The 26081-nt window shown below is 42.4% G+C and overlaps 1 protein-coding gene across 1 annotated transcript in view; it reads right to left on the bottom strand.

Moving 5' to 3' along the window:
• Positions 1 to 10444, bottom strand: part of KLHL3 (kelch like family member 3) — a 109555-nt gene extending 99111 nt beyond the window's left edge. The window contains exon 1 of the mRNA XM_027096729.1: positions 9977 to 10444. Within this exon, the coding sequence (XP_026952530.1) occupies positions 9977 to 10032 (56 nt within the window). The 5' untranslated portion in view covers positions 10033 to 10444. The remainder of the gene's footprint in view (positions 1 to 9976) is intronic.
• Positions 10445 to 26081: the final 15637 nt, after the last annotated feature.

Raw genomic sequence — 26081 nt, 5'->3', positions numbered from 1 at the left:
CAAGACAGATGATTAGAATCATGTGTTTAAAAAGGTGAAGAAAATCTCAAAACAGAGAATGTTATCAAGGAAGGGGAGAACCCAGTAAAGATAAAAACTTCATATTAAAAATCCCACAAGTTGGGCTTCCCTGGTGGCGCAGTGGTTGAGAGTCGACCTGCCGATGCGGGGGACACGGGTTCGTGCCCCGGTCCGGGAAGATCCCGCATGCCGCGGAGCGGCTGGGCCCGTGAGCCATGGCCGCTGGGCCTGCGCGTCCGGAGCCTGTGCTCCGCAACGGGAGAGGCCACAACAGTGAGAGGCCCGCGTACCGCAAAAAAAAAAAAAAAAAAAAAAATCCCACAAGTATAATTTCTTTTGTAGTTAGTGTCCTTCCCTACTCCATGCCAGACAGATATAAATTTCTATTTTATACCAAAGGTTTAACATTTTTGCTTTTGATATTTAAGCCCTTATTTTATCTGATGTTGATTTTTATGTCACTATATTAAATAATGGATCTAATTTTTTCCTGTAAGTTCCATTTATTGAATACTTCTTTCTCCCACTCACCTGTTATGCCACCTTTAGTCATATATCACAGAATGTTGAACATAAAGTGTGTTAATGAATATTCCTGTCATCTTCCTGCTTTTAAAAAAGATGTTTGTAGTGTTTCCTCACTGTGTGTTAATTTTAGGATTTCTGCAGATGGCCTTTATCAAATTAAGAAAACTCCCTTGTGTTTCATTTTTTAATCATAAAGTTAAACTGAATTTTATCAAATGTTTTTGTGAATCTAATGAGATGATCATACGTATTTTTCCCCTTAATCTTTCAATGTCGTATATGACATGTATTTTCTAATACTACACTATACTTGCATTCCTGGAGTAAATTTAGAAACTGTAAAACACTGCACAAATATTCATTACAAATGTTGTCTTCAAACTGTAGAGAGACTTAAAAGACAGGAAGAGAAAACATAATCTGGTACTGATCAGGAACAACTGAAGGTTTCTGACAGAGAACTAATAAGATTAGAGCTCATAAAAGCCCAGGGGACAGAAATTATTAGTTCTATTTTACATATATGGAAGAGATGTAGACCAAACAGAGCCATTTTGGAAGCACTGACAACAACCTCCACTGTGACTAGTAACTGGGAAGCTTGCTCTCCCTTGTTGTGTTGGACTTTGCACTTTCCAGACTTCCAGAATGGTCCAGTAAGTTAAGCTTCGCCTCCTCTATGAAGCCCTGTGAATACTTCAGTCCTAAGTGATCTCTGCCTTCCCTAAACCACTGTAGTATTTCTGGCCTGTAACTCAGTTGGCACATAGGACACTGACCTGTGTTTGAGTACCTTTTCATAGCACATATTTAGCCACCCAGCCCCCTCATGCTAGATTCGACATTCCTGGTGAGCAAGGACTGTGTGTCCAAGGACTCTCATACGGCCTAGCCTTCCCAGCATAGGGCCATGCCCACAGCAGGTCTTCATTACATCGTTCTCATCAATGAACTCTGATCTGAAGACCTCTCACTGTCCCCACAGTGGTAGAGAGCACAGCAGAAAGGGATGGTCTGCCCCAACCACTGCCCCCAACCCAACAATTTAAAAAAATGAAAGTAGAGCTGGTCTTCAGAGTTAAACTACAAATCAATACACACAAACTATTAATTATAGAAGTTATACATTAAAATACATAAACTCTAAACATCAGGCCCTCTTCATGGCACGCCACCTCCCACAGCCTTTTCTCCCACCCTGCCCTCTCCTCTAAAGTCCAGAGCCATATATCCAGCGTCTGAATCAACTCTGCTACTTAGATATTCACAGTAACTTATACTCAACTTATGCTCCCCACCCTCCCTCAAGCCTACTCTTCTATCTATATTCTCGATCCCAGAGGTATAACCAACTACCCACTCACCTATCCAAGAAACTGGGATATCATCCTTGATATCTTCTTCCCTCCCTCTCTCTCTCACACTTCACATATAACCACAAGTCCCATCGGTCCTAGGTCCTTTACTCTCTCTCCACCCCATTCCCTTCTCACGGTCACTGCTACCACGACTTCAGTCCAGGCCATCAAGATCTCTCACCTGGGCTACTACAGTAACTTCCTCACAGACTCCAGAATGATCTTTACAGAATGTCATTGTGCGCATGGCACGTTCTATGTGAAACCTCTCACTGGTTCCTCACTGCATCCAGAATAAGCCTCAGAGACCCATCCTGGCCCTGCATAATCTCATCATTGTCCTGAAGACTTCTTGTTACTGAGGTACTAAAATACTCACAATTGCCTTAATAAACCAGGCTCTTTTGCCCTATCCCCACCCACTGTCCCCTATGTCTAGCTCATTCCCACCAGCGCTTCAGACTTCTTGCTGAAGGCCTTCTCTATCATCCTCCACTACCCTGGACTAACTTCCCCTCTTCTGTGTTCCCGCAGTACTCTGTACTTCCCTCTGTATTATACTGTAGTGACCTCTTACTTCTCTGTCTCCTCTTACTTCTTCTCTCCCCCACAGAGTGTGTGCTGGTAAATGTGTAACAGCTGGTTACAAAGAAGGGAGCCCTGATTTGTAACATTTGCCAATTTCCTTGGTGTAAATACCTCCACCATGGCAGATTTCAAGCCACCAATGGGATCTCACTGAACACATGGAGTTGGGAAGAGATGTGCATTATACCACCATATAGTACTTCCACTACACAAGTATAATAGACATAATCTAAAGGGCATAGATATTAGCAAAATAATTAGAAAGTGATGAGTCTGTACTACATTTGTTTTTAATATAATTTATTAGTAAGTTACATAATTTAATTTTTAATAAGGGCTGTATTTAATAACTGATTCACAAAATTCTTAAAAATTTAACAAGCAGCTCCGGCAAGTGGGTGAGTGCTGGCTCTTGCACACCACTGCCCACCCTAGATTTTGAGCTCCATGAGAACCAGGATCGTGCCTTATTTACCTCTATAGTCTTAGCCTCTGGCACATGACATGTGCTCAATAAATGATTACTGAGTAACTGAATGGATGGATAAGTAAATGAGGTATAACGGTCAATTATTCCATCTTTCCTCACATCCCCTCATTAAAGTAATTATAGCTTTATCCCTCTCAACTTCCCCCACCCTCCTCCCCATAGGAGGTACTGGGGGGAGGGGAGGGGCATCCTTAGCCAGTCTAGTCCCCTGCATTGGTGATACAGTATCAGGAGGATGTGGAGGCGGGTGGAGAAGAGAAAGCCAGACTCAACTAGAGTAGAAGGAAGAAAGCAAGAAGCGTTGCCGCTTACTGTGTCAGTTCTCAGGCTCTTTCCATCACTAAGGAAAATCCAGGCAATAATGGAAAGGAAAGGACAGTAGAAGGCATGTCAGCAAAGCAGGAGACATAAAAACCGCTGAGCATCCAATTGTGCAGACGTGTTTGGGGGATGTGCCAAACGAGGAGCTCCAGAGCGTCCAGGGTGTGAGAGAATGGGGAGGAGAGGAAATGGGAGTCTAAGAAACGCTGCTGAGGGTTAAAGAGTGCATCCCCACTACAAGTCTTCAAGAGATGCAAATAAAGTTCAGGCAGCGTGGGCCACACACACAGAGCCCAAGCACGTTATGGTCAGGCTATAGATGAGACACAATAAAGAGAGTCAAAGTCACCTAAAGAGGGCAGCACAACTCTGAGTCGGAGTTAAGACTATGCCAAATGCATTAAAATCCCTCAACAAAAATGTCCTTTAGAAAGGGAAATTGAAAAAAAAGAATCAGACTGAGAAAGCCCTTGGTCCAGCTCATCCAACACTATCTATGAAAGATATGATTTAATCATCAGACAATCATTTGGTTCAGCCTCAGGTCAGATCCCTGTTGTGGAACCTGAAACCTATAAACACTCAAATGCCCTAACTCAGTCCCCAGCTCGCAATGGAGGAGCCTCTTGATCAAGTTGGCCTCCCCCATGGTTCTCCTTCAGGAAGCAAGAAAGTGGTAGCAGGCTCTCAGGAACATTGTGCCAGTAATACTGTTCATCACAAATTAATAAAGTGACACTCTGACTGCTGTACCTCAGTCATGATGAGTTCATCAGCATGACTCCACTTCTCCAAGTCTGGGCAGCAAAGGAAACTGACAAGAGAGGATTTCAGAACCTACCAGGCTCTGGGCAAACTGCAGATCTAGCTTATTTCTCAATCCTAAAGTTCAAGGCCAAAATGACCAAATTTAGATGTCTGCATCTGGATGAATGAAGGACCTGGCACTTGAAGACACCCAGGCTGCAGGATTCAGGGTGTGATGGTGCAGTCCTGTCATCAAGAAACACCCCCTACACACAGGCTGCTATAGAGCTCCATATTCTCCTGCACTTTCACAGTGCCACCTCAGTTCACAGCATCAGCTGATTCCCTGCAACAGGACACATGGACACAGAGAAGCTACGTATCAGTAAGCTACAGCTCCTGGGTAACAGTAACAGTTAACATTTACTGAAAGCTTACTTTACCTCTACTATCTCATTTTATCTTCAGAACAACCCTATGAGGCACTGAGATAAAACTTGTCCAAAAGTCCCACATAACTACTAAGTAGAGAACTGACACTCAAAACCAGGTCTGACTCCAGGGTCTATGCTCTTAATAGCAATGTCCACTGACTTGGGATAATGTCCACAGCCCATCGGCCAATGGGAGCTCAATCCTTATGATCCACTCTCTGAGGTTCTTCATGGTATGGCCAAACCAGGCTAAATGAAAAAGACTGAATCTCCTAGGACCTGTGACATAGCACTGTTTCACTCCACTGATTGTGGGGAACTGCATTACGTACGGGAGTTGATATCATTAATTATACGGAACTTAGAATTTCCACACAAGCCCGTCATGATGCATCAAAGCTGGCCAGCAGCTGCTGCCATTCTTACAATGTGCTCCTTCATAAACAAGCTCAAGAACAGGTATGTTACTAATCACATTCCTAAGAGTCCAATTCACAGATAGCTTCCTTCAAAACCAAGGGGGAAATCTCTTAAGCGGGCTGCATAAAAAATGTAAAACATAAGAGGAACACTTGAGTTCGGACAGATAGAATGAGACAAGGAGAGAGAAAGGCTAAAAGAAAACGCAGTCTCATTATGTGGCATTTTTGGAAGCTAAGCTTCTATTTGGTTTGACTAGGAGAGCTGAGCTCTTCCATGTGTGTGGTTTTGATAGAGGCTACAATAGACTTTCACAAGTTAAAAAGAAAAGTCCAGGAAAGTTGGGCCGAGAGTCTGAAAATCCTTTTAAATTATAAAAAGTTACAGATTTCTAACTTGACAACCATTGAACTTATTTGATAGGGAAAAAAATATCTAAGAACAAAACATGTTCAAGTTATTTTTTACATAGTACATTAATGCTTTTTTAAGTCTAACCTAGTTTTAGGGTTTATCCAGAATTTGAAAAAATTTAGGTCATTCTACAATGGCAAATTTCATCAAATAAAACACTTGCTTTAGAAAACTTACCCCAAAATGTTCTTGTCAGGATGTGTCTTAACAATCTAAAACGTAGTAAGAAGGAGAAGCCTAAAAACCCAAATCTGGGTGTGGGGAAATCAAGAGGTTTCTTTCAACTGACTTTGTTTTCTTGCAGTTGAAAACCTTGCTTCACCAAAAGGTATTTCCAAAATGGAAAATTTGGTTCCATTTATCATGGTTGAAATGCACATATGCTTCAGGCAGCAGTGATGCCGAATAATTTCTACGGAAGTTTCCACCCATGCCTTCTAGGGGTGGGAGAGGGCTGACAGGAAAAGAGAAAGGCTAGGACACTGAACATTTGCTCTTCCCTAGGTCTTGCCAGTGTTACACCTGGCACTGCAAAACTCAGCGTTTGGAGAGTATTGGCTGTGTATGTCATGTTCTTTCAAAAAATATGCTCTATCTATTCCTGATCAAGAATGGAAAGATAAATTCTTGGAGTTCCAGGAGCAGGCTCTCCTCCATAAGGACGAGCCATTCTCCCTCTGAGGACTGCTCACACAGGTTCACAGCACACTGCTGGGCGCACCATGCCCCTCACAATCACGGGCATCCCGATGCTTCTGATGAAGAAAACCACCACAATTTTAAGAAAAATGGACAACCAACTTCCCCTTTTTGTGATGTTTCTTCCAAAAGTTGTGGTTCTCTGCAATTCTTGTGGATATGCCAGAGACTTTGCCTGTAAATTTTTGTAACTGTGGTAAAATATATGTAACTTGAAATTTACCATTTTAACCATTTTTAAGAGTGTAATTCAGAGGCTTTAAGTACATTTATGTTCTTGTGCAACCATGCATTTCCAGAACTTTTTCATTTCCCCAAGTTGAAACTCCATGCCTATTAAGCAGTAATTCCCCATTTTTCTCTCTCCCCAGCCCCTGGCAACCACCATTCTACTTTCTGCCTCTATGAATTTGACCATTCTAGGTACCTCATATAAGTTGGGAATTTATTGTAATCCATCCACAAGGCTGATTTCCAGAAATTAAGTCCCAGTAGCCAGAGCTACTGTCATTTTCGATGTCTATCTGCTCTATACACACACACACACAATTTATCACTGTAGTGGCTGAGAGCTGGAGACCCTTTTCCTATGCAAAACAGAAGACAAAAGTCATCTTCCTCTGACTGATCAAGGCAAAATGATTCTTCACAGAGGGAGATGGGAAACTTGGCATCAGAAGGTCCTGTAGAGAGCTAGAGCGCTTAGGGGATACTGCAAAGGTGAGTGTAAATTCACAGTTTCTTCTTAAGATTTTGGCCTGAACAAAGGAGTATCCAGTTCATGGTTCCAAACCACTAAAGCATCCAGATGCCTCAGGGTGTCTATAAAAAGGAGGACAAAGGTAGGTGCTGGTGAATCCTACAAGAGGAAGTGCCACGCCCTGTGTAGTATCTTACTGTGAGGAGACAAGTTTAGGTGGATGGGAGATGATGACCTGATAAGATCTCTCTAATTTTCTCATGGGAACGGTCCCACAAAATCTTCTTTGGATTATAAATATAGGAAGGCCCTAAAATAAGCCCTGGGTACTATCCAAGCACAAACCATGGAGTACAACAGGGCAATAGATGAACACCAACAATAACAGCAACTACCATTTACTGAGTGTTCACGCTGTGCCTGAAAAACTTACTAAATTGCCTCCTTTGATCTTCACAACAACTCTATGAGATATGGAAACTGTCCCTCTACACTGAAAAGAAAAATTAATTCTGAAAAAATGTGACACACTCAAGGTCATACAGTTTATGAAATAGATTTACTGCAAGCTCTGTGTTACCCCAAAGCCCATGATTTTCGTACCCTTATGACAAAGAAAGAAAATTGTTCATCAGAAATCTCTAGGCTGAACATTTTTAATGCTTAAAAACAGCCCCAATTAAGCTTCAGTGGGTTCAGTGTGGAAGAACCAGACTCAGGATCCCTCCAGTCCCCAGAGGTCTGACATGTGATCCTAGGCCAGTCACTCAGCTTCTCTGGCCCTGAGTTTCCCAGGGAACTTGTGAAACAAGGCTACTTCCCCCTCTTCTGCCCCCACCTCAAAGCATTCCATGGGGTCAATTACCCGTGCTGAGATAATAAGGCTGATATTCAAGGATGAACCTATTGGCCAAAGGTTTCAATCACCTCTCTCATGAGCTTCCTTTTTAGTTATCAGAGCTTCCCACAAAAGTTATCAGCTAATCAGCAAATAATTATCTAACGCCTACTATGTGTGCAGCCACACAGTAGTTAATGTGGAGTATTCAGAGCTATAGGCAGCATCCTTGCCCTTGAGGACCTATCTCCCAGTTTGGGGACTTATAGGAAACAAAAGCACAGAAACATCTTGTGGGTGGGCCTATTATTCAGTACCCAACTATGGAATTGGAATTAGGAGGAACATCTGCCAGAACCAGAGAAGCTTAGGTTTCCAAGACAAAGTGGAATTTTAAAACAGCCTTGATAGATGAATAACTTTTGGAAAAGTAGAAGCAAAAGGCATTCCAGGCAAAAACAAACTCTGGAAGCTAAGGATCTGAGACTGGATGGAGTACTGTACAGGATGGGTGATCACAAAAGAGACCCACAGATCTCTTGGTAGCAGTATGGGTGAGCACTGGGAATGGAGACTGGAGCCAGATTTCACAAGACTTGAATGCCTGGCAGGGTAAGCTGGTCTTGGAGTGGGAACAAAAGGTAGTGAGCTTGGTGACCTGGTGAACACTGGAAGCTGCAAGGTTTAGATTTCTCTGCCTTTGATAGGAAAAACTAAAAAAACATGTGTGAAAACTAGGTGTTGTAATGCCAAAGACATCAGCTATCCCAGTTGAGAGGCACCAGAGTGTTGAAGAACAAGAGAGCTCCTGGGGGCGAGAACTCATTACATTTCTGAACACAAAACTGAGAACACAATAAGTACCCCAAAATGCTTGGGAAGCAGTACTTTGATCTGCTGCTGCTAGTTTGAAATGGACCTTTCAGCCCCAATATGTAAGCAAATCAAGAATCTCTAAACCTCCATTCACATCACTGCTGCCCTCTGTTGGCTACCAGACCAATAAGAGAAGGTGGGGACACTGTGCACCTCTGTCCCAAGGAAGCAGGCTTTCAGATGCTCTGTCGGCCAGTGGCCACACAGAGTCCAACACTAAGCTCCTGTTGCAAAGGGCACTCAAGGAGAGGCTGTACCAGCACCACACTCAGTCTAAAATGTCCCAATCTCTTCCTGGGAGTCACATCAAGAAACACAATCCCTGGGGGCCTCTTCAGACAAGAGGACACCAAACAATCATGCCAGTTCTAATGGGGTCTAGAGATGTTTAATGACATCATTCTGCCCCATGAGATGGGGCAAGATTTGGGACAATCCATGCAAAAGAAAGTGTACTGAGGTGCTCTCCAGTGTTGACTTAGTGGAACCTGTTATCATTTAACCAGCTGGTTACCATCTGAATCAAACTGGCAACTCAGAGCAGCAGCCCTCCCTCCTCGGCTGTCCACTGCCATGGCCTGACCGCTCTTGCAGTCTTCTCACCTCAAGGAAAATGGCAAGCCTTGTTCTCTACCAGCCGCAGACCCACAGAATGAAGAGGGGACGTTTTAGCACACAGAGGAATGACCCGCCCCTGCACCACACTGAGCAACTTCACGATGAAAGAATCAGATCCTCAGATAACAGCTTAAAATTTATTAAAATGCATGTGCCTGCCAGGAAACAATCCCTCTCTAGTTAGATCCAGCTCAACAGAAATACTTAAATTTCCATCTGTTAACTTCTATTTCATAAAGAAACCCCTGATGGAAGGAGCAAGAGTTTCTCTAAAGAATATAACTTCCAGTATAATTTGTAAACTTTTCAATGCAAATGGAAGTCAGTTCAGAGCAAGTGTCACCTGAATGGATTTCTCTCCTTTTCACTTGAACTTGTGTGTGTATACAGGTACACACACACACACACACACACACACACACACAGTAAGGAAAGACATCAGCTTGGCATGCGTGTTGACAACTTGAGCACTTCAGAGTGAAAATGCAAGCACTCTATGTCAGGCCAGACCTGCTATGATACCAAAAACCCCCCACCCAAGAAAAACCACCCCGGGAAAGCAGCCAGGAAAGGGAAACGCCTCCTTGAAACAGCCTGATTCAGCCCATGCTGAAACTATTCCCGAACACCAGCCAGGAAGTCCCGTCTTTCAGGGTGCTCCGCTGCCCAGCAAACCCAGACCCGCCTCTGTGGAAGCCAGATCTCTGGGGAAAGGGGCTTTCCTGCTCTGACTCTGCTGCCCGCTGGGATCCATCAGTGACCAGGTCTTCCAACCCTGTCTAACCAATGCCAGCGCAAAGCTGGTGGCTGCACCGCGAGCGCACACAAACACACACACACACACACACACACACACACACACACGTACACACTCAGGCGCGCGCACGCGGCGTGCGTGCACGCACACACTTATACATAACATACCTTTCACCGTCCATTGTGTGAGGCCCAGCCAGGGTGGCAGCCGCTGAGCTGTGCATGCACTGGAGGATCCTAGCCCTGTTCTCGTTTCTCCCAGCCAACCAGCGGGAGATCTGATCAGCAACAGTGATTCAGCATGGCTGCAAATGAAGCCTCCTCCCCTCTTGATCCTCCTTCCTCTGACTTACTCGCGGCAGCTTCTACCGCAGAAGCAGCAGCAGCAGAAAATGTCTTACCCAGAGCTCCCTGCAGCCCTTTCAGCTGCTAAAAGCAGCAACCCACTTGCTCCCCCTCCCCCACAGGCTTGCTGCTCCTCCGTCTCCTAGGAACAGCGCAGCGCCAGCAACCCAAGTACAGTGCCACCTTTCCAGCCGCTTCCACATCTGCCCAGGCATCCCCAGCCCAGGCGACTAGCCCACCCCAGTGCCTCCTGCCTCCTCTGCCTAGACTGAAAAGACTCAGGCAGTTCCTCACTAGCCCAAGAAATACGGGCCCCCACCTCCTCCCCTGCCCCCACAGACTACGAGTTCGTCAGCCTGGTCAGATTGCTGGAATGAGGAGGCCCCGCTGTGGCTTACAGTGGACTTTATCCACCTGGGGAAATTGACTTGTAGGTCACATCTCATTTTCCAATTCCTCCTCCCAAAATCTACAGCAGCTCTGAGAGTCTGACAGATGGAGAGAAGTTAGGGCAAAAGAGCCTGACAGAACTGAGAAGAACGCAGAGAGAAATTAGAAAAAGGGAACTGAAACAAATACTATTTTACTACAAGAGGCTAAACTGCAGTAAAACCACCACAATGGTACCACGTACATTTATTTCCCCAGGCCATACCAAAAGACCACAAGTTCTACAGCACAGCCCTAAAGTACCTTCTTAAAGTCTGTCGTGTTGAAATTTAACTTAAGCTGTGGCTCCAACCAGTAAGTCTCCCACTGAATCCCTTCTGCACCCACAGATCTCTCGCACCCTGTAATCTCTAGTTGCTGAGCCTCAATTTTGACCCACCTAATGCAAACACATAATCCTGGGGCACGCTGGAGGCCAGTCTGTACCTCATAGCCACAGTCAAGGGACATAGAGGAAATGGGAATGGCAATCAGCCACTGGTGTTTGGTTAGCCACAAAAATGGGTTAAGAAGCTTCCTTGATGCCTCAGAAAAATCATACATGAGCATCTATATTCTGGGAATTCTCTGGGTCACATCTGTGCTTTTCAGGACCCGTACTGCCACTAGCTGGTTGAGCGACTTTCAGTAAGTCTTTTCTCCACTCTGGACCTCAGCCCCTCATCCATAACATAGGGTCAGACTCTAGAGTCCCTTTTGGCTCTAAAATCACATGATGCTAAAAATGTCTTGAATGTTCCATTTTTCTCCTCATTAGAGTAATCTGTAAGATTGTTTAAGAAGAAATTTTTACTGGACTCCAATGTTTTGAGAGGGCTTCAGGGAGGATAACGTGATGTATGTGAAAGTATGTGGGATGCTTAGTAAACCTATTATAGTTATAATTTTGACCTGATAAATGTCTTCACTGCCAGAAGGCCCTGAAACCAGGGAGGGAAGCTGGACACTGAGGTAACAGAAACTAAGAGTAACTTAAACTTTATACAGCCTCCTGAACTCAAAGTGGCTAATGTGTTACTCTTAAAAATAACCCCCCGCCCTTGACACCGCAATGTTCTCTTAGATGAGGCCATTAGGCCACTACCCAAACTCATTCTTTCTCAAGTGAGAAGAGGCTCGGGTGATTTTATTTACAACCTACAGCCCTGTATCACAACTTCTTCCTTTCACAACAATACCCCTCCTATCTTTCTCCCTCTGCCCTTTCCTCTTCTAATCAGCTTTGTGGCGCTGCTCCAGATATTTCCTCTTGAGGTGAATCACAGGGACCAGAAGCTGAACATCACAAATAAGGAAACTGAATCCCAGAATCCGTGCCAGAGTGCAGACATCCACCAGGAAGACGAGTGGGTGATTCATAAAAGGGACATGAGAATGAGTCTCTCACAACTTCATACCCTCTTTCACAACTTCACCATATAGGAAAGGACGGGGGGAGACTCCCCTGGTGTCCAGTGGTAAAGAATCTGCCTTCCAATGCAGGGGATGCGGGTTCAATCCCTAGTCAGGGAACTAAGATCCCACGTGCTGCAGGGCAACTAAGCCCACATGCCACAACTACTGAGCTTGCACGCCTCAACGAGAGAGCCCACGTGCCCTGGAGCCTGCGCGCCACAGCTAGAGAGAGAAAACCCTCACACCACAACTAGAGAGAAGACTGTGCACCACAACTAGAGAGACAACCAAGCAGACCATGGGCTATAAGGAAAAAAGATCCCACATGCCTCAATAAAGACCCCATGTGCGACAACTAAGACCCGACGCAGCCAATAAATAAATAAATAAAACAATTTTTTTTTAAATAAATAAGTAAATAATCCTGTTTATTAAAAAAAAAAGGGGGGGGGGAGAACTGTCACATCTAACAAACCAGAGAGAAAATTTTTAAAGATCAGAAAATACTGAAAGGCTGAGCATATTCAGGTTTTAACATACAACTATTGAGAGCCAGTATAAAATTTTTACACAATTTCCTTTGCAACCTACTTTTGCCAAGCTAACCAACATCACTACAACGTATGTGTTGAAACCATAGTGCTACCACCTGCTCACTTTATTCCCCATTCTATCCATGAGAAGTAAGCTGAACAGAGACTACCTAGAGAAGGACATTGAGAAAAGAAAGGCAAAACCAGGGTCAGAGCTGAACCAAGAATCAAAGCCTCCAGACTCCTGGCACAAAGTTGCCACCTAAATCTTCTCTACTATCAGAACTACACTTTACACTTTCTACATTATTATCCAAGTGTTCTCTGGGCCACAGCCTGAACCTGCTTGCTCTAGGCTAACTTTCCTAACTGGACTTCAGATTAAGGAGAGTCACTATTGGATTCTTGCAGTAGAGGAAAGTCAGAGGAACCAAAGTAATCTCTGCCTGGAGGAAGAGGTCCCATCCTTGAATTCCCAGATGTAGTGTCTCACCTCCTTGCTAGCCCTCCTCCCCATACCCAAAGCTTCTCCCACAGCTTACCAATAGTACCCACCTCTCCATCCCAGAGCAATTTACCCAGCCATGTACACCAACTTTGTTCAGCATCCTCCAGCTCTATGTGGCTGAGGAAGAAGCCATGTGAGGAGAAAAAACTTTTAAGTGGGTTTGGTGTAGAGAGTTCTCTTCTCCACACCCCATCTCTCTACAAGGAGCCTGTACAGCACAGCTTATCTGGAGGTAGCAAGGCCCATCATTCTTCCTTCTAAGTGTCTTTTTCTTCTTTTCTTGCTTTTATCCTGCTTCTCCAGAGCCTCAGTTCCTCACATGTGCAGGCACCATAACACATACAGTAGCCCCACACCTGCATCAGAACCATCTGCCCAGTGGGTTAAAATTGTAGGCATCAAAGGATCAAAAGATGCAAGGAAACTTTTCAGGGTTATGGAAGTGTTCCATATCTTGACTGTGATGATACTTACACAATTGTATACAACTACTACATTTTATCAAACTAGACACTAAAGTGGGTGAATTTTATTTTATGCAAATTATACCTTAATAAATCTGGGAGAAAGAAAATACTACAGTACCAGGCTCTACCACACACCTACAGAATTGGGGCCCAAGGCACAGGAATTGTAGTGAACTTCATAGGTGACTCTAATACACAGGTAAATGGAAAGACCACAAAGAAAAGAGCTCAGACCAATAGAATCAGATAGACCAGGGTCTGAATATACTTACCAGAAACATGACCCTTAGCAATGTACTTTACAAGTCTCAATTTCCTCATCTGTAAAAAGAAGATAATAATAGTACCTACCTCGCAGTGTTGTTAGGTTTCAAGACTATAAAGCACTTAGCAGAGAGCCTGGCCTGTAATAGGCACTGAGTAACCATTAGCAGCTATTATTTGCATTGCCTATGCCAATGCTACCAAACTATAGCTCTGTGAGTCCTTAGTTTTGAGGTCAAGAAGAAAGTCAACCAGGGTAACTTGTGCCAGGAAGCCCAGCCCTGGGCCTCTCCTAGAGCCATTCAGTGGTCACTATTACCAACAGGCCACCAAGAGCCAGGCAAGACCAAAGCTAAATCAAGACCCACCCACACCTGTATCACCAAAAGTTTCCCTCAGATTCTGGACCACTTGATGAGAGTAGACTCCCCCTGTAGTTGCTTAGCATGCCCCCAGCACAGGAAGCCAGGCAGAAAATGAAAAGGAATTTGAGGTCCAAAAAAGTCAAAAGGTAAAGAGAACAGCATATTATCCAGAGAGATGCTTGGCTTCCCTCAGGACTCCTCCCGTGAAGTAGAAGAACCCATGCCCTGAACATATTCAAGACAATAATTACCCATGGCACCTGTGTTGCACTTTAAAGCTCACAAAGTTCTTCATGTCCCTCATCTCCTTGGACTTAAGATAACATCCCCTGAATAGTAATAACAGCTCCCATCCCTTAACATTTTACTCTGGGCCAGACTCTGTACTCAAGACTATACATATACCCCTCTCATTTAATCCTCACAACAACCCTGTGAGAAGGGACTATTATCCCTGTTTTAAATGTGAGGTGTACAGAAATGAAACAGATTTTTGTATATTGACTTTTTATCTTGCAACTTCACCGAATTTTATTAGTTGTGACAATTTTTTGAGAGAGTCTTTAGGGTTTTCTATATATAATATCATGTCATCTGCAAATAATGATAGTTTTAATTCTTCCTTTCCAATTTGGATGCTTTTTACTTTTTTCTTGCCTAATTGCTTTGGCTAGGACTTCCAATACTATGTTGAATAAAAGTGGTGAGAGTGGGCATCCTTGTCTCATTCCTGATCTTAGAGGAAAAACTTCCAGCTTTTCACCTTTGAATATGAAAATATATGGCCTTTATTATATTGAGGTACGTTCTCTCTATACCCACTCTGTTAAAAGTTATTATCATAAATGGATGCTGAATTTTGTCAAATGCTTTTTCTGCTTCTATTGAAATGATCATATGATTTTTATCCTTCGTGTTGTTAATGTGGTGTTCCACAATGATTGATTTGAAGATGTTGAACCATCCTTGCAATCCTGGAATAAGTCCCACTTGATTATGGTGCATGATCCTTTAAATATATTGCTGCATTCAATGTGTTATTATTTTGTTGAGAATTTTTACATCTATGTTCATTAGGAATATTGGCCCATAATATTTTTCTTGTGGTGTCCTTGTCTGGTTTTGGTAATAGGTTAATGCTGGCCTCCTAAAATGAGTTTAGTAGAGTTCCCTCCTCTGTTAGAATTAATAAATTCAGTAAAGTTGCAGGATACAAAATCAGTACACAAAACTCTATTGCATTTCTATACACTAATAACGAAGTATCAGAAAGAGAAATATGGAAAAATACCACATTTACAGTTGCATCCAAAAAAACCCAAAATATCTAGGAATGAATTTAACCAAGGAGGTGAAAGACCTGTATATTGAAAACTACAAGACATTAATGAAAGAAATTGGAGAAGACACAAATGAATGGAAAGATATTCCATGCTCGTAGATTGGAAGAATCAATATTGTTAAAATGTTCATACTACCCAAAGAAATCCACAGATTTTACGCACTCTCTATCAAAATTTCAATGGCATTTTTTACAGAAATAGAACAAATTATCCTAATATTTGAAATAGAACAAATTATCCTAAAATTTGTATGGAACTACAAAAAATCCCCAAATATCCAAAGCTATCTTGAGAAGAAAGAACAAAGCCAAGCCATCACATTCCTTGATTTCAAACTATATTACAAAGCTATACTAATTAAAACAGTATGGGGCTTCCCTGGTGGCACAGTGGTTGAGAGTCCACCTGCCGATGCAGGGGACACGGGGATCGTGCCCCAGTCTGGGAAGATCCCACATGCCACGGAGCGGCTGGGCCCGTGAGCCATGGCCACTGACCCTGAGCATCCAGAGCCTGTGCTCCGCAATGGGAGAGGCCACAACAGTGACAGGCCCGCGTACCGAAAAAAAAAAAAAAGATGGGCAGAACATATGAATAGATGTTTTTCAAAAGAAAACATACAGATGACCAACAGGCACATGAAAAGATGCTCAACATCATGGAAATCATGCATCATCATGAAAACGCAAATCAAAGCCACAATGAGATACCACCTCACACCAATCAGAAAGGCTATATCAAAAAGATAAGAATGGTACTGATGAACCTAGTTGCAGGGCAGGAATAAAGAGGTAGACATAGAAAATGGACTTGAGGACATGGGGTGGGAGGGCGAAGGGTGAAGTGAGAGTAGCATCGACATATATACACTACCGAGTGTAAAATAGTTGGCTGGTGGGAAGCAGCAGCATAGCACAGGAAGATCGGCTCAGTGCTTTGCGATGACCTAGAGGGGTGGGATAGGGAGGGTGGGAGGGAGGCTCAACAGGGAGGGGATATGGGGACATGTGTATGCATATGGCTGATTTGCTTTGTTGTGTAACATCAACTAATACAGTATTGTGAAGCAATTATATAATAAAGCTCTATTAAAAAATTTTTTTAAAAGATAAGAAGCAAGTGTTGGTGAGGAGATGGAAAAAAGGGAACACTTGTACACTGATGGTGGGAATTTAAACTGGTGCAGCCAATATGGAAAACAGTATGGAGGTTTATCAAAAAATTAAAAATGGAACTACCACATGATCCAGTAATTCCACTTCTGGGTATATATCTGAAGAAAACGAGGGATTTCCCTGGTGGTGCAGTGGTTAAGAATCCGCCTGCCAATGCAGGGACACGGGTTCGAACCCTGGTCTGGGAAGATCCCACATGCCGCAGAGCAACTAAGCCCATGTGCCACAACTACTGAGACTGCGCTCTACACCCCACGAGCCACAACTACTGAGCCCACGTGTCACAACCACTGAAGCCCGCACGCCTAGAGCCCATGCTCCACAACAAGAGAAGCCACCGCATGAGAAGCATACACACCTCAACGAAGAGTAGCCCTTGCTCGCTGCAACCAGAGAAAGCCCGCGCAGCAACGAAGACCCAGCGCAACCAAAAATAAATTGATTCTTTAAAAAAAAAACAAAACGAAAACACTAACTCAAAAAGATGTATGTACCCCCATGATCATTGCAGCATTATTTACAACAGCCCAGATATGGAAACAACTTAAGTGTCCATCTATGGATGAATGGACAAAGATGATACACACACACACACACACACACACACACATATATACACACCCAGAGCGATATTATATAGCCATAAAGAACATTAAAATGCTGCCATTTGTGACAACATGGATGGACATCGAGGGCATTATGCTAAGTGTAATAAGTTAGAGAAAGACAAATACTGTATGATCTCTCATATGTGGAATCTAGAAAATTTTTTTAATTAAAAAAAAATCTCACAGATACAGAAAAGAGATTGGGGGCTTCCCTGGTGGTGCAGTGGTTGAGAGTCTGCCTGCCGATGCAGGGGACACGGGTTCATGCCCCGGTCCGGGAAGATCCCACATGCCGCGGAGCGGCTGGGCCCATGAGCCATGGCCACTGAGCCTGAGCGTCCGGAGCCTGTGCTCCACAACGGGAGAGGCCACAACAGTGAGAGGCCCGCGTACCGCAAAAAAAAAAAAAAAAAAAAAAAAGAGATTGGTGGTTGCTAGAGGCAGGGGGTTGGGGGAGGGAGAAATGGGTGAAGGGGATCAAATGGTAAAAAGAAAAATGTTTTTCTTTTCAAAAGTAATGCAGTAAATATAAGCTCGACTGGAACATAAATAAACAAATAAATGTGAGGAAACTGAGGTTCTGAGACTTATAAGGACTTGACCACAGCCCTATAGGTTTGAGCCCAGGTCTCCCTGACCTCAGAGACCATTACTAACTACTGTGCTTGGCAGGCACTACCCCTATCTTACTGCCTTCATTCTAGAGAAAAGCCAGCTGAGGCTGAGAGAGAGAAAGCAACTGGCTCAAGATCACTCAGTGAGTTGGTGGCCAAGTGGGGCGTGGGACCAAATCCTCAGATGCCTGGCCTAATGCCCTCTCCACCTCACCTGAAGATGGGGAACAACAGCATTTGAACCCCTAAAGATATTAACACAAGCTGGCATCCAAGGCTCCCAACACCTACTATTATAAAGTCCTTAACGCTGGATTCCTCTGGTCCCTTAGCTTACCAAGCAGGCCTAGCCAAAGATTGCTCTTGAGGAAAGCTGGAGGCACATCACTGGACCCCGGGTGAGTCAAAGAAAAGCCAGACCAACTATAGCAGCAAGCAGGGTGCTTCACACAGGCCAGCACATCGCAAACACTTGTCTTTCCGGGTCCCCCTAAGAATTCCATCCTCTCTCTAATCTTCAACCTGCAACTGGTGCCCTCTGCTGGTAAATATGTGCATATCTTTATGAGAAAAGCAAAACCTAATGACTACATCAATGGCTTAGGCAAGGTTCAAAAATCTGCTTCCTTCAAGAATAAGTATTAATTCCTACTTACAACTTTTTCATAGGTACTTGCAACTTTAAATTGACTGCATCGGTCCTCTATCTGCTGCCCCTGTCTCATCTCTCTAGTCCTTTCCATTCTGGTTACAAAGAAAGCTGAGCTGTTTTTTACATGAAGAGGTAAAATACAGATGAGACATAGCCCCAAAGCCAAGAATACAGGGATGCGTATACGGGTGAGGTCAGGTCTGCCCATCTAGCAGGTACAGAGAACTGAGGCAGGCACATGGTTAAAGTAATGTAAAACCCATGAGAAAGTATGCTCAGACATTCTGGTCACTCTCTGCCTTCATACGACTGCATGCTTATAATTCAGTCTCCCTGAATATCTTACTCTGTCTATGTGATGGGTTGTACCAGGAAGCTGCCACATAAATTCTACAAGAATAGAATGCCAGAGAGCTTACAAACTGATTGGGGAAACTGCACATGGACACATATAAATAATGGTAGAAAACAAGAGACTCAAGAGAAATGAAGAAAAGGTACTACGGGAACTCAGTGGAGTAAGAGACAGCTTCCAGTTTGAGGAAGGAGGGAGTAGGACACAGGAGTAGATATAAAGTTGTGAATTTAGTAAATAATTCCATGGGGCTTTAAAAAGAGTATTCATAAGTGTAAATAGTTTCAACTGGATAATTTCAATTTCTCATGATTTCACTTAAAATTTTTAAAAATAATTTAAAAGGGTTAATTGTTTAATCTCACTACTTTAATACACTGACATACTATATTACACTAAATACATATTATTATTGCATATTTTATTATAATTTTTATTGTGGTGGAATATACATAAAATTTACCATGTCAACCTTTTTTTTTTTGCCAACAAGATTATTTTTTTTTGCAGGCATTTTTTATTTTTTTAATTAATTTTTATTGGAGTATAGTTGCTTACATCAACATTTTTAAGGGCACAATTCAGTGGCATTAAGTACAATCGCAATGTTATGCAACCATTACCACTATCCATCTCCAGAACTTCATCATCCCCAAAGAAACTCTGTACCCAGTGAACAGTAACTTTCCATTCCCTCCTTCCCCAAGCCCCAGGTAACCTCTATTTTACTGTCTCTATGAATTTGCCTATTCTAGATCCCTCAGATAAGTGCAGTCATACTTGTCCTTTTGTGTCTGGCTTATTTCACTTAGCATAATGTTTTCAAGGTTCATCCATGTTGTAGCATGTATCAGAATTTCATTCCTTTTTATGGCCGAATAATATTTCACTGTATGTAGATAAGACATTTTGTTTATCCATTCACCTGTTGATGGCCAATGGATTTTTAATATCCCACATTTTCACAGAGCACAATTTAGTAAACATTTCCCTAATGTTTGACACACTTACATCAGTTTCCAATCTCTTGCTATAGGTGTTATAATGACCATTTTTGTGCAATGACTTTTTCTTTCACTGAATTGTTTTCTTAGGTTAAATTCCTAGTATTGGAGGGCTAGAGAAAAGATATGGATACTTTAGTGGTTCCTACCAAATAAATCCATATTTACCCTCCTCACTCATCATCTTTTCCAGCCTGATGGAGAAGTTACTGTCTGCAATTTCAGTTACAAAAGTACAAAACTGTGATTAAACTCAACTGAAGACAAGCAAACAAACAGTTCCACCAAATGAAAATAAAAGCTTTCAAGCTCATGAACATATGGATCCAGAGATTTGAAGGGAACTGGTTGTGACTCTGAAGTCAGCAATAAATAGAAATTCAGAAGAGCTATGTCAAATGGGCATTTTTGCTACAATCTCCCTTCTGTGACCCACGTTTCATGTTCTCCATACCAAAATCTTACTTCATGATGAGAACAGAATAACTTCCTTCCAAGGGGAGTAATACAAAGCAGTTAAATCAGACCATCTTGTTACACATTTCATTGCAGTGTATACAGGCAAAGTGTGATCCTTCTAACACACTGACATACCTACACCTGTTGTCAGATGCTGTTGCTTCTAGTAGCTGTACTTCCTACCTCCCTAAGGAATTATTTATGGTGCCTATGTCAACAACTGCCTTCACTAAGATTACTTTAAAGATCTTTACAAGGCAGTCCTTTTTATAAACTTGCTTACAAAGGATTTACATGGTGGCAGTGAGTCTCCACATGCTCAAAACTGCTAGAAGCTGCAATAATGAAAAGACCTAGAGCTTTTGGAAAAAACGAAAGGAATTAACAAAGCAGAAAGTGTTCAAAAGAGCTCTCCACTAGACACAGAGCTGACTGACCTACGTGATAGGTTTTCCAAAACTGCAACTTCTACCCGCAACCTGATGTTTTCCACTTAACTTGGTTACACACACACACACACACCAAAAAAAAAAAAAAAAAAAGTTAGCTGTTTCAGGGGTTCCCAAGTACAACACCAGGTTCAGAGATGAACTAAAAAGAACTCACAGAACTCAGTACTGCTAAGTCTTACACTCACAGATAAAGTTTACTACAGACACACAGTGAAGATACACAGTAGGATCATTTGGAGAAAAGACACAGACAGTCTGGAGGAACCCAAGTGCAGGCCTCTTTATGGTCTCTCTGACCATGAGGGGTCACACAGAATACACTTGTGTGTCATGTTTCTGTCCAAGGACTAAGTCCTCCCAAGTTTTATAGGTACCCGCTGCCTAGCACCTATCAAAACTCTAGAGTCCCAGAAGGAAGGCGGTATTTAGCATAAATCATACTGCTTGCACAGTCTAGACACTGTGAACCACCTTCATCAGTTAGGGAACAGTGGGAACACTCCCTAAATCCAAGTGCCCAGGCAAGGGCCAATCTTGCAAGTAGTTCCTTCTAAAGACAGCACATCACAATTAAAGCTTCATTTCAGCCAAAAAGAATAACCTCTCTCTCAAAAAAGCAGATGCCTATAATAGAATTAAAGAGACTGTGGGTCTTTTTACACCTTAATCCAAATTGTTCTGATTGCTTTTCTCATAAACCCTCATCGAAACCAACCATAACAACTAAAGGAATAGAAATTTTGTTCTAAGAAAATCAGAGAGAATCTTTTAAAATTCAAGGCAGATCATGATCCTCCTCTGCTCAAAACCGTGAAATGGTTCACCAATCATGTGGTAAAAGCCAAAATCCTTACAACAGTTTACAAAGCCCTTTCTTTTGTGATCAGCTACTCCTTTGCTTCTCTTCCCTCAACTCCAGCCACCCTGACCAACTTGCTCTTCCTCAAAAAGTCCAGGCACAATCCTGCCTCAGGGCTTTTGCTCTTCCTAAGCCTCTCCCTGGAATGCTGTTCCCCTAAATATCTACACTGCTCACTCCCACATTTCCTTCAAGTCTCTGTTCAAATGCCACTTTCTCAGAGAGAACTACCCATACCACCCCATTTTAAATTGCACTACCTTCACAAACATCCTGCCCTGCAGCACTCCCAGCTCCTTAGCCTAATTTTTCTATACCACACATCATTTTCTAAATGCCATATAATTTAGTATGCTTCATTATCTGTCTCCCCCCCCCCCACTAAAATATAAGCTCTACTGAGGGCAAGGATTTTTGTCTCTTGTTCACTGCTGCATTTCCAGCTGAATCACGAAGGAGAGAAGTCATACATTTAACCTGACATAGTAGGAGACAGGGAGACACTGAATTTCAAACAATGTGGGAAAACTCATGACCGGTGGGGAGAGTAACTTAGTGCAAATAGCTAGATCTTCAAGTTTGGTGGTGCCTGAGAGATCAAGTCACTAGAAAACGTGGAAGGGATTAAATTTTTTTTCACTGAAAGGATGACAACAGATGGCACATTCAAACAGGGTTATTAAAGAGTTTTAATAGGGCTTCCCTGGTGGCGCAGTGGTTGAGAGTCCGCCTGCCGATGCAGGCGACGCGGGTTCGTGCCCCGGTCCGGGAGGATCCCACATGCCGCGGAGCGGCTGGGCCCGTGAGCCATGGCCGCTGAGCCTGCACGTCCGGAGCCTGTGCTCCGCAACGGGAGAGGCCACAACAGTGAGAGGCCCGCGTACCGCAAAAGAAAAAAAAAAAAAGAGTTTTAATAAAAGGAACTATTTACAAGGATGTGGGCACAGTTAAGGAAAACCAACAAGGTTTGGTGAACCGTCTTGGGGCTAGAAAAAGGGAGCCTGAAGTAGCAATAGGATGGAGTGGTTACCAGAAGCCAGAAAAGACCCAGAGCTGTAAGGGAGGGCCACTGGAGCAGACCTGTAGCCCCCGTTAACCTGTTTGCTGAGTATGTGTACTTGGGAGACAGGGGGAACAAATATCTTGACCTCGCCTTTCTGTCACTCTCCAGAGCTCCTGTTGGTTTCTCCCACTGTCCAAACTCAACATGAAGCCAAAGAAGAGACTATACAGTTCTTTAAGAATCAACCTTCCAAGAACACAAAGCGAGAAATAGAAAGGTATGGAGTGAATCAGGAAGGGCAAAAAGAGAATATGCAGCAGAGATAACCATTTTGTAAAGCTATCTGCAAAACACACAATGCTTCAATGTGTTTACCAGCATCTTCAACTTGCTATGTTCAAACCTTCCTTCTAAATCTCCTCTTCCCATTTTCGGTGACATCACCATCCTCCTACTCACACAGTAATTCTGATTCAACTACTCCCTCTTTCTTATTCCCCCCCATATCCGATCCTTTGCCAATTATACTTTCACAACTTCCCTCAAATTCCCTTTCACTCTATTGCCAGTACTACTTCTTTGTTCATGCTCTCATTTTCTTACCTGGTTAACATCAGCTGTCTTAAAGGCCTTACCACCTGAAACATCACTCAAATGCCATCTATTATACTCAGTGTCATTGATTAATCTTTCTAAATTACAGTTCTACTACCACTATTGTTTCTCAAAAACCTTTAGTGACTTCCACCGACCGCCAGATAGACTACTCAAAGACCTCAGTAATATGGTCCCAACTTTTCCCAATTTATTTCCCACAACTCTCCTTTACCCTTAATACAAATTAGCCACTTGTATTTGGAAGCTTCAATTGTAAAGGAAGCTTTGTGCAGACTATGGCCATTGGAATCAGACTTGGATTCAACTCCCAGCTCAATCATTTCACCAGCTGGGTGGCCTTGGGAAAGTTTCTTAACCTTTCTGAGATGAGCTTCAGCTACCTTACCTGTGAAGCAGAAGGTTACTGAATGGATCCAGTGAGAACATTTGCAAATGTACTTAGTACAATGTTTAGCACAGAGTAGGCATGCCAGTATCTCTGCCTATTTGTCCCTCTACCTGAAATTACCTCTTTCTCCCCTCACCTTCTCTATGTGGCCAATTTTTTAAGTGAAATACCGCATCTTCCTCAATGCTTTTCTTGATCTTTCTTCCTACGTGGAAGTCACTCTCAACACATTATTTATATCTTTCTTATAATAACAAATAAACACACACAGCTAACACGGTTCATACCTCTCCTACTAGAGGTGAAGCAGCAGAGGTATAGAGGGTTCCCACATCCAAGCTCACCCAGCAAATCAAGAGAAAGGCCTAGGTTAAAAACAAACCTCAGATACTGAGTGCTCTACGGACTACATACACATGTCACTACTTTTTTTAAGACAGTTATTCATTCACCTCGTTAACTGTGCAAATACCTTGTGGTTGAGGTGGGGGTGAAAAAAGGTACACCTTCTGCCTGTCACATCCCTTATCAGAAGTATAATATTAAAATTACTATATACCAGAGATGACATTATGCCCTTTACATGTATTCTTTCACTGAATTCCTTCAACAACTCTGTGAGACAGGTATTAATAGTAGTCTCTCCTTTTTAAAGACAAGGAAACTGAGGTTCAGGCCAATTAGCTCAAGATCATGGAACAAGGTGACCGGGTCAAGAAAAGAACCTGTTCTACCTGATACCAAAATGTATGTCCTTAAGGACTATGAAATACTAAATCAGACGCCTACTGAGGCAAATTACATTTGCAACATAAGCATCAGAGAAAAAAATATACCTTTCATATGGTATCCAAATAACAAGTAACCAATAAACGAGTGAGACAATTTTAATCAGAGGATATATACTAAATGACAATGGGACTAACTCCAATTTGTTTGTATGGTGTGAACAATCTGAGATGATGCCACGATGCTGAAAAAGATGCAAGATTTCAAAAGAAACAGAATTCCCAACAGAATGCAAGTTACATGAAGACAGGAACCGTGTTAGTCTTACAGCTGTCTATCTCCAGATCCTAGATGTGTTTTGCACAAAGAAGGTAATCAATACCTAATGAAACTGACAGTAAAACACTGGGAAATAAGCATACTGTCCAAATGGTACAAGTTCACATCAGATAATTTTAGAACAGGAGACCATGACACAAACCCATTACAGGTAGAATTTTTATTTTTTTAAGCAAACCTTACAAAGTGGTAAAAGAATCAAAGGGGCCAAAGAAAATCTGCCTGAGTAGAGAATGGAGCACAGAACTGGGGAAAAAAAAAAAAAAAGGAATCTTCTTGAATCCTTTTTTCCTCTCTGAAGATTCAAATCATTCAGCTCCAGGTGCACGTTTAAAAAGTATATGGAATAGGTCAGTACATAAGAGACTCAACTGCCCTTTTTAGCCTTCCTATTATGGGATTCCTTTCTCAAAAGCAGCTTTCTGATATCTTTTTTATGATAAATGTTTTATCTGGTAGCATTTAACTTCTCATTTTGGAAGAATCTGAAGCTCACCCACAAGTAGGCTCCAAATGTCAAAGACTAATTTTCCCAAACCAGTTGCGTGCCTCTCTTGAAAATGAGCAATAAGTCATATTTCCCAACGAGATACTTCCACAAATTATATTTAGGAAGAGGCTATATTTAAGCACCAAGAACATTCAGGATGTGCTAAGCTCAAATTCAATTTGAAGCTAATAATTCATGCCCACTTATTATTCTTCAGACTAACCTTGCCTCCCCACAAATTATAAAACTGTTAATTTTTAAAACAAAATTTACAGTACATATTAAGCTTTCAATGATAGCAAATTAAGTTTTATCAGAACTGTTTACTGCAAAAGTTACTAACAAAACTGTATTTTAAAATCAATAAGTCAAAATATAGGGAAGACATATTAAAGGAAGAAAATGGAGAAAGAATAGTGAGAATACTGTTAACTATGGCTTAATAAAGGGGGTCTCCAAACTATGAATTACACTCCTTACGGAAATATTCATTAATATATAGTGATCATCACTTCCCATTTAAGATCTCAACTGATTTGTGTTTCTATCACTGAATATGTCCCATCTTCCTTAAGCTGATTCTATTAATGCTTAGCAAAAATCGTGAGTCATAAAATAATGCAAAATAAAAATGGACGATGTGCTTCTAAAGTCTTCGTGGTCCAGCAATCTAAGAAAAAACTGTAAGGAGCCCAATACATCGCGCTCTGTGTTTTGGCATAAGTTGTGGAACATCCTTTGCCAACTCATCTACCTAGTCCTAATGTCAAGACTAGTCCAAATGTTAACATTTTTCTTGACCCACAAAAAGTCATCACTACTGCTCATACCTATCTCTGACTAAAATGTTCATACTCT

The sequence above is a fragment of the Aethalodelphis obliquidens genome, unplaced genomic scaffold (assembly GCF_003676395.1).
Source record: "Aethalodelphis obliquidens isolate GAN/ISIS:26980383/991018 unplaced genomic scaffold, ASM367639v1 scaffold4, whole genome shotgun sequence".
NCBI classification, from domain to species: domain Eukaryota; kingdom Metazoa; phylum Chordata; class Mammalia; order Artiodactyla; family Delphinidae; genus Aethalodelphis; species Aethalodelphis obliquidens.
The sequence above is the reverse complement of the archived record's forward strand: the minus strand, read 5'-3'. Positions and strand labels throughout refer to the sequence as shown.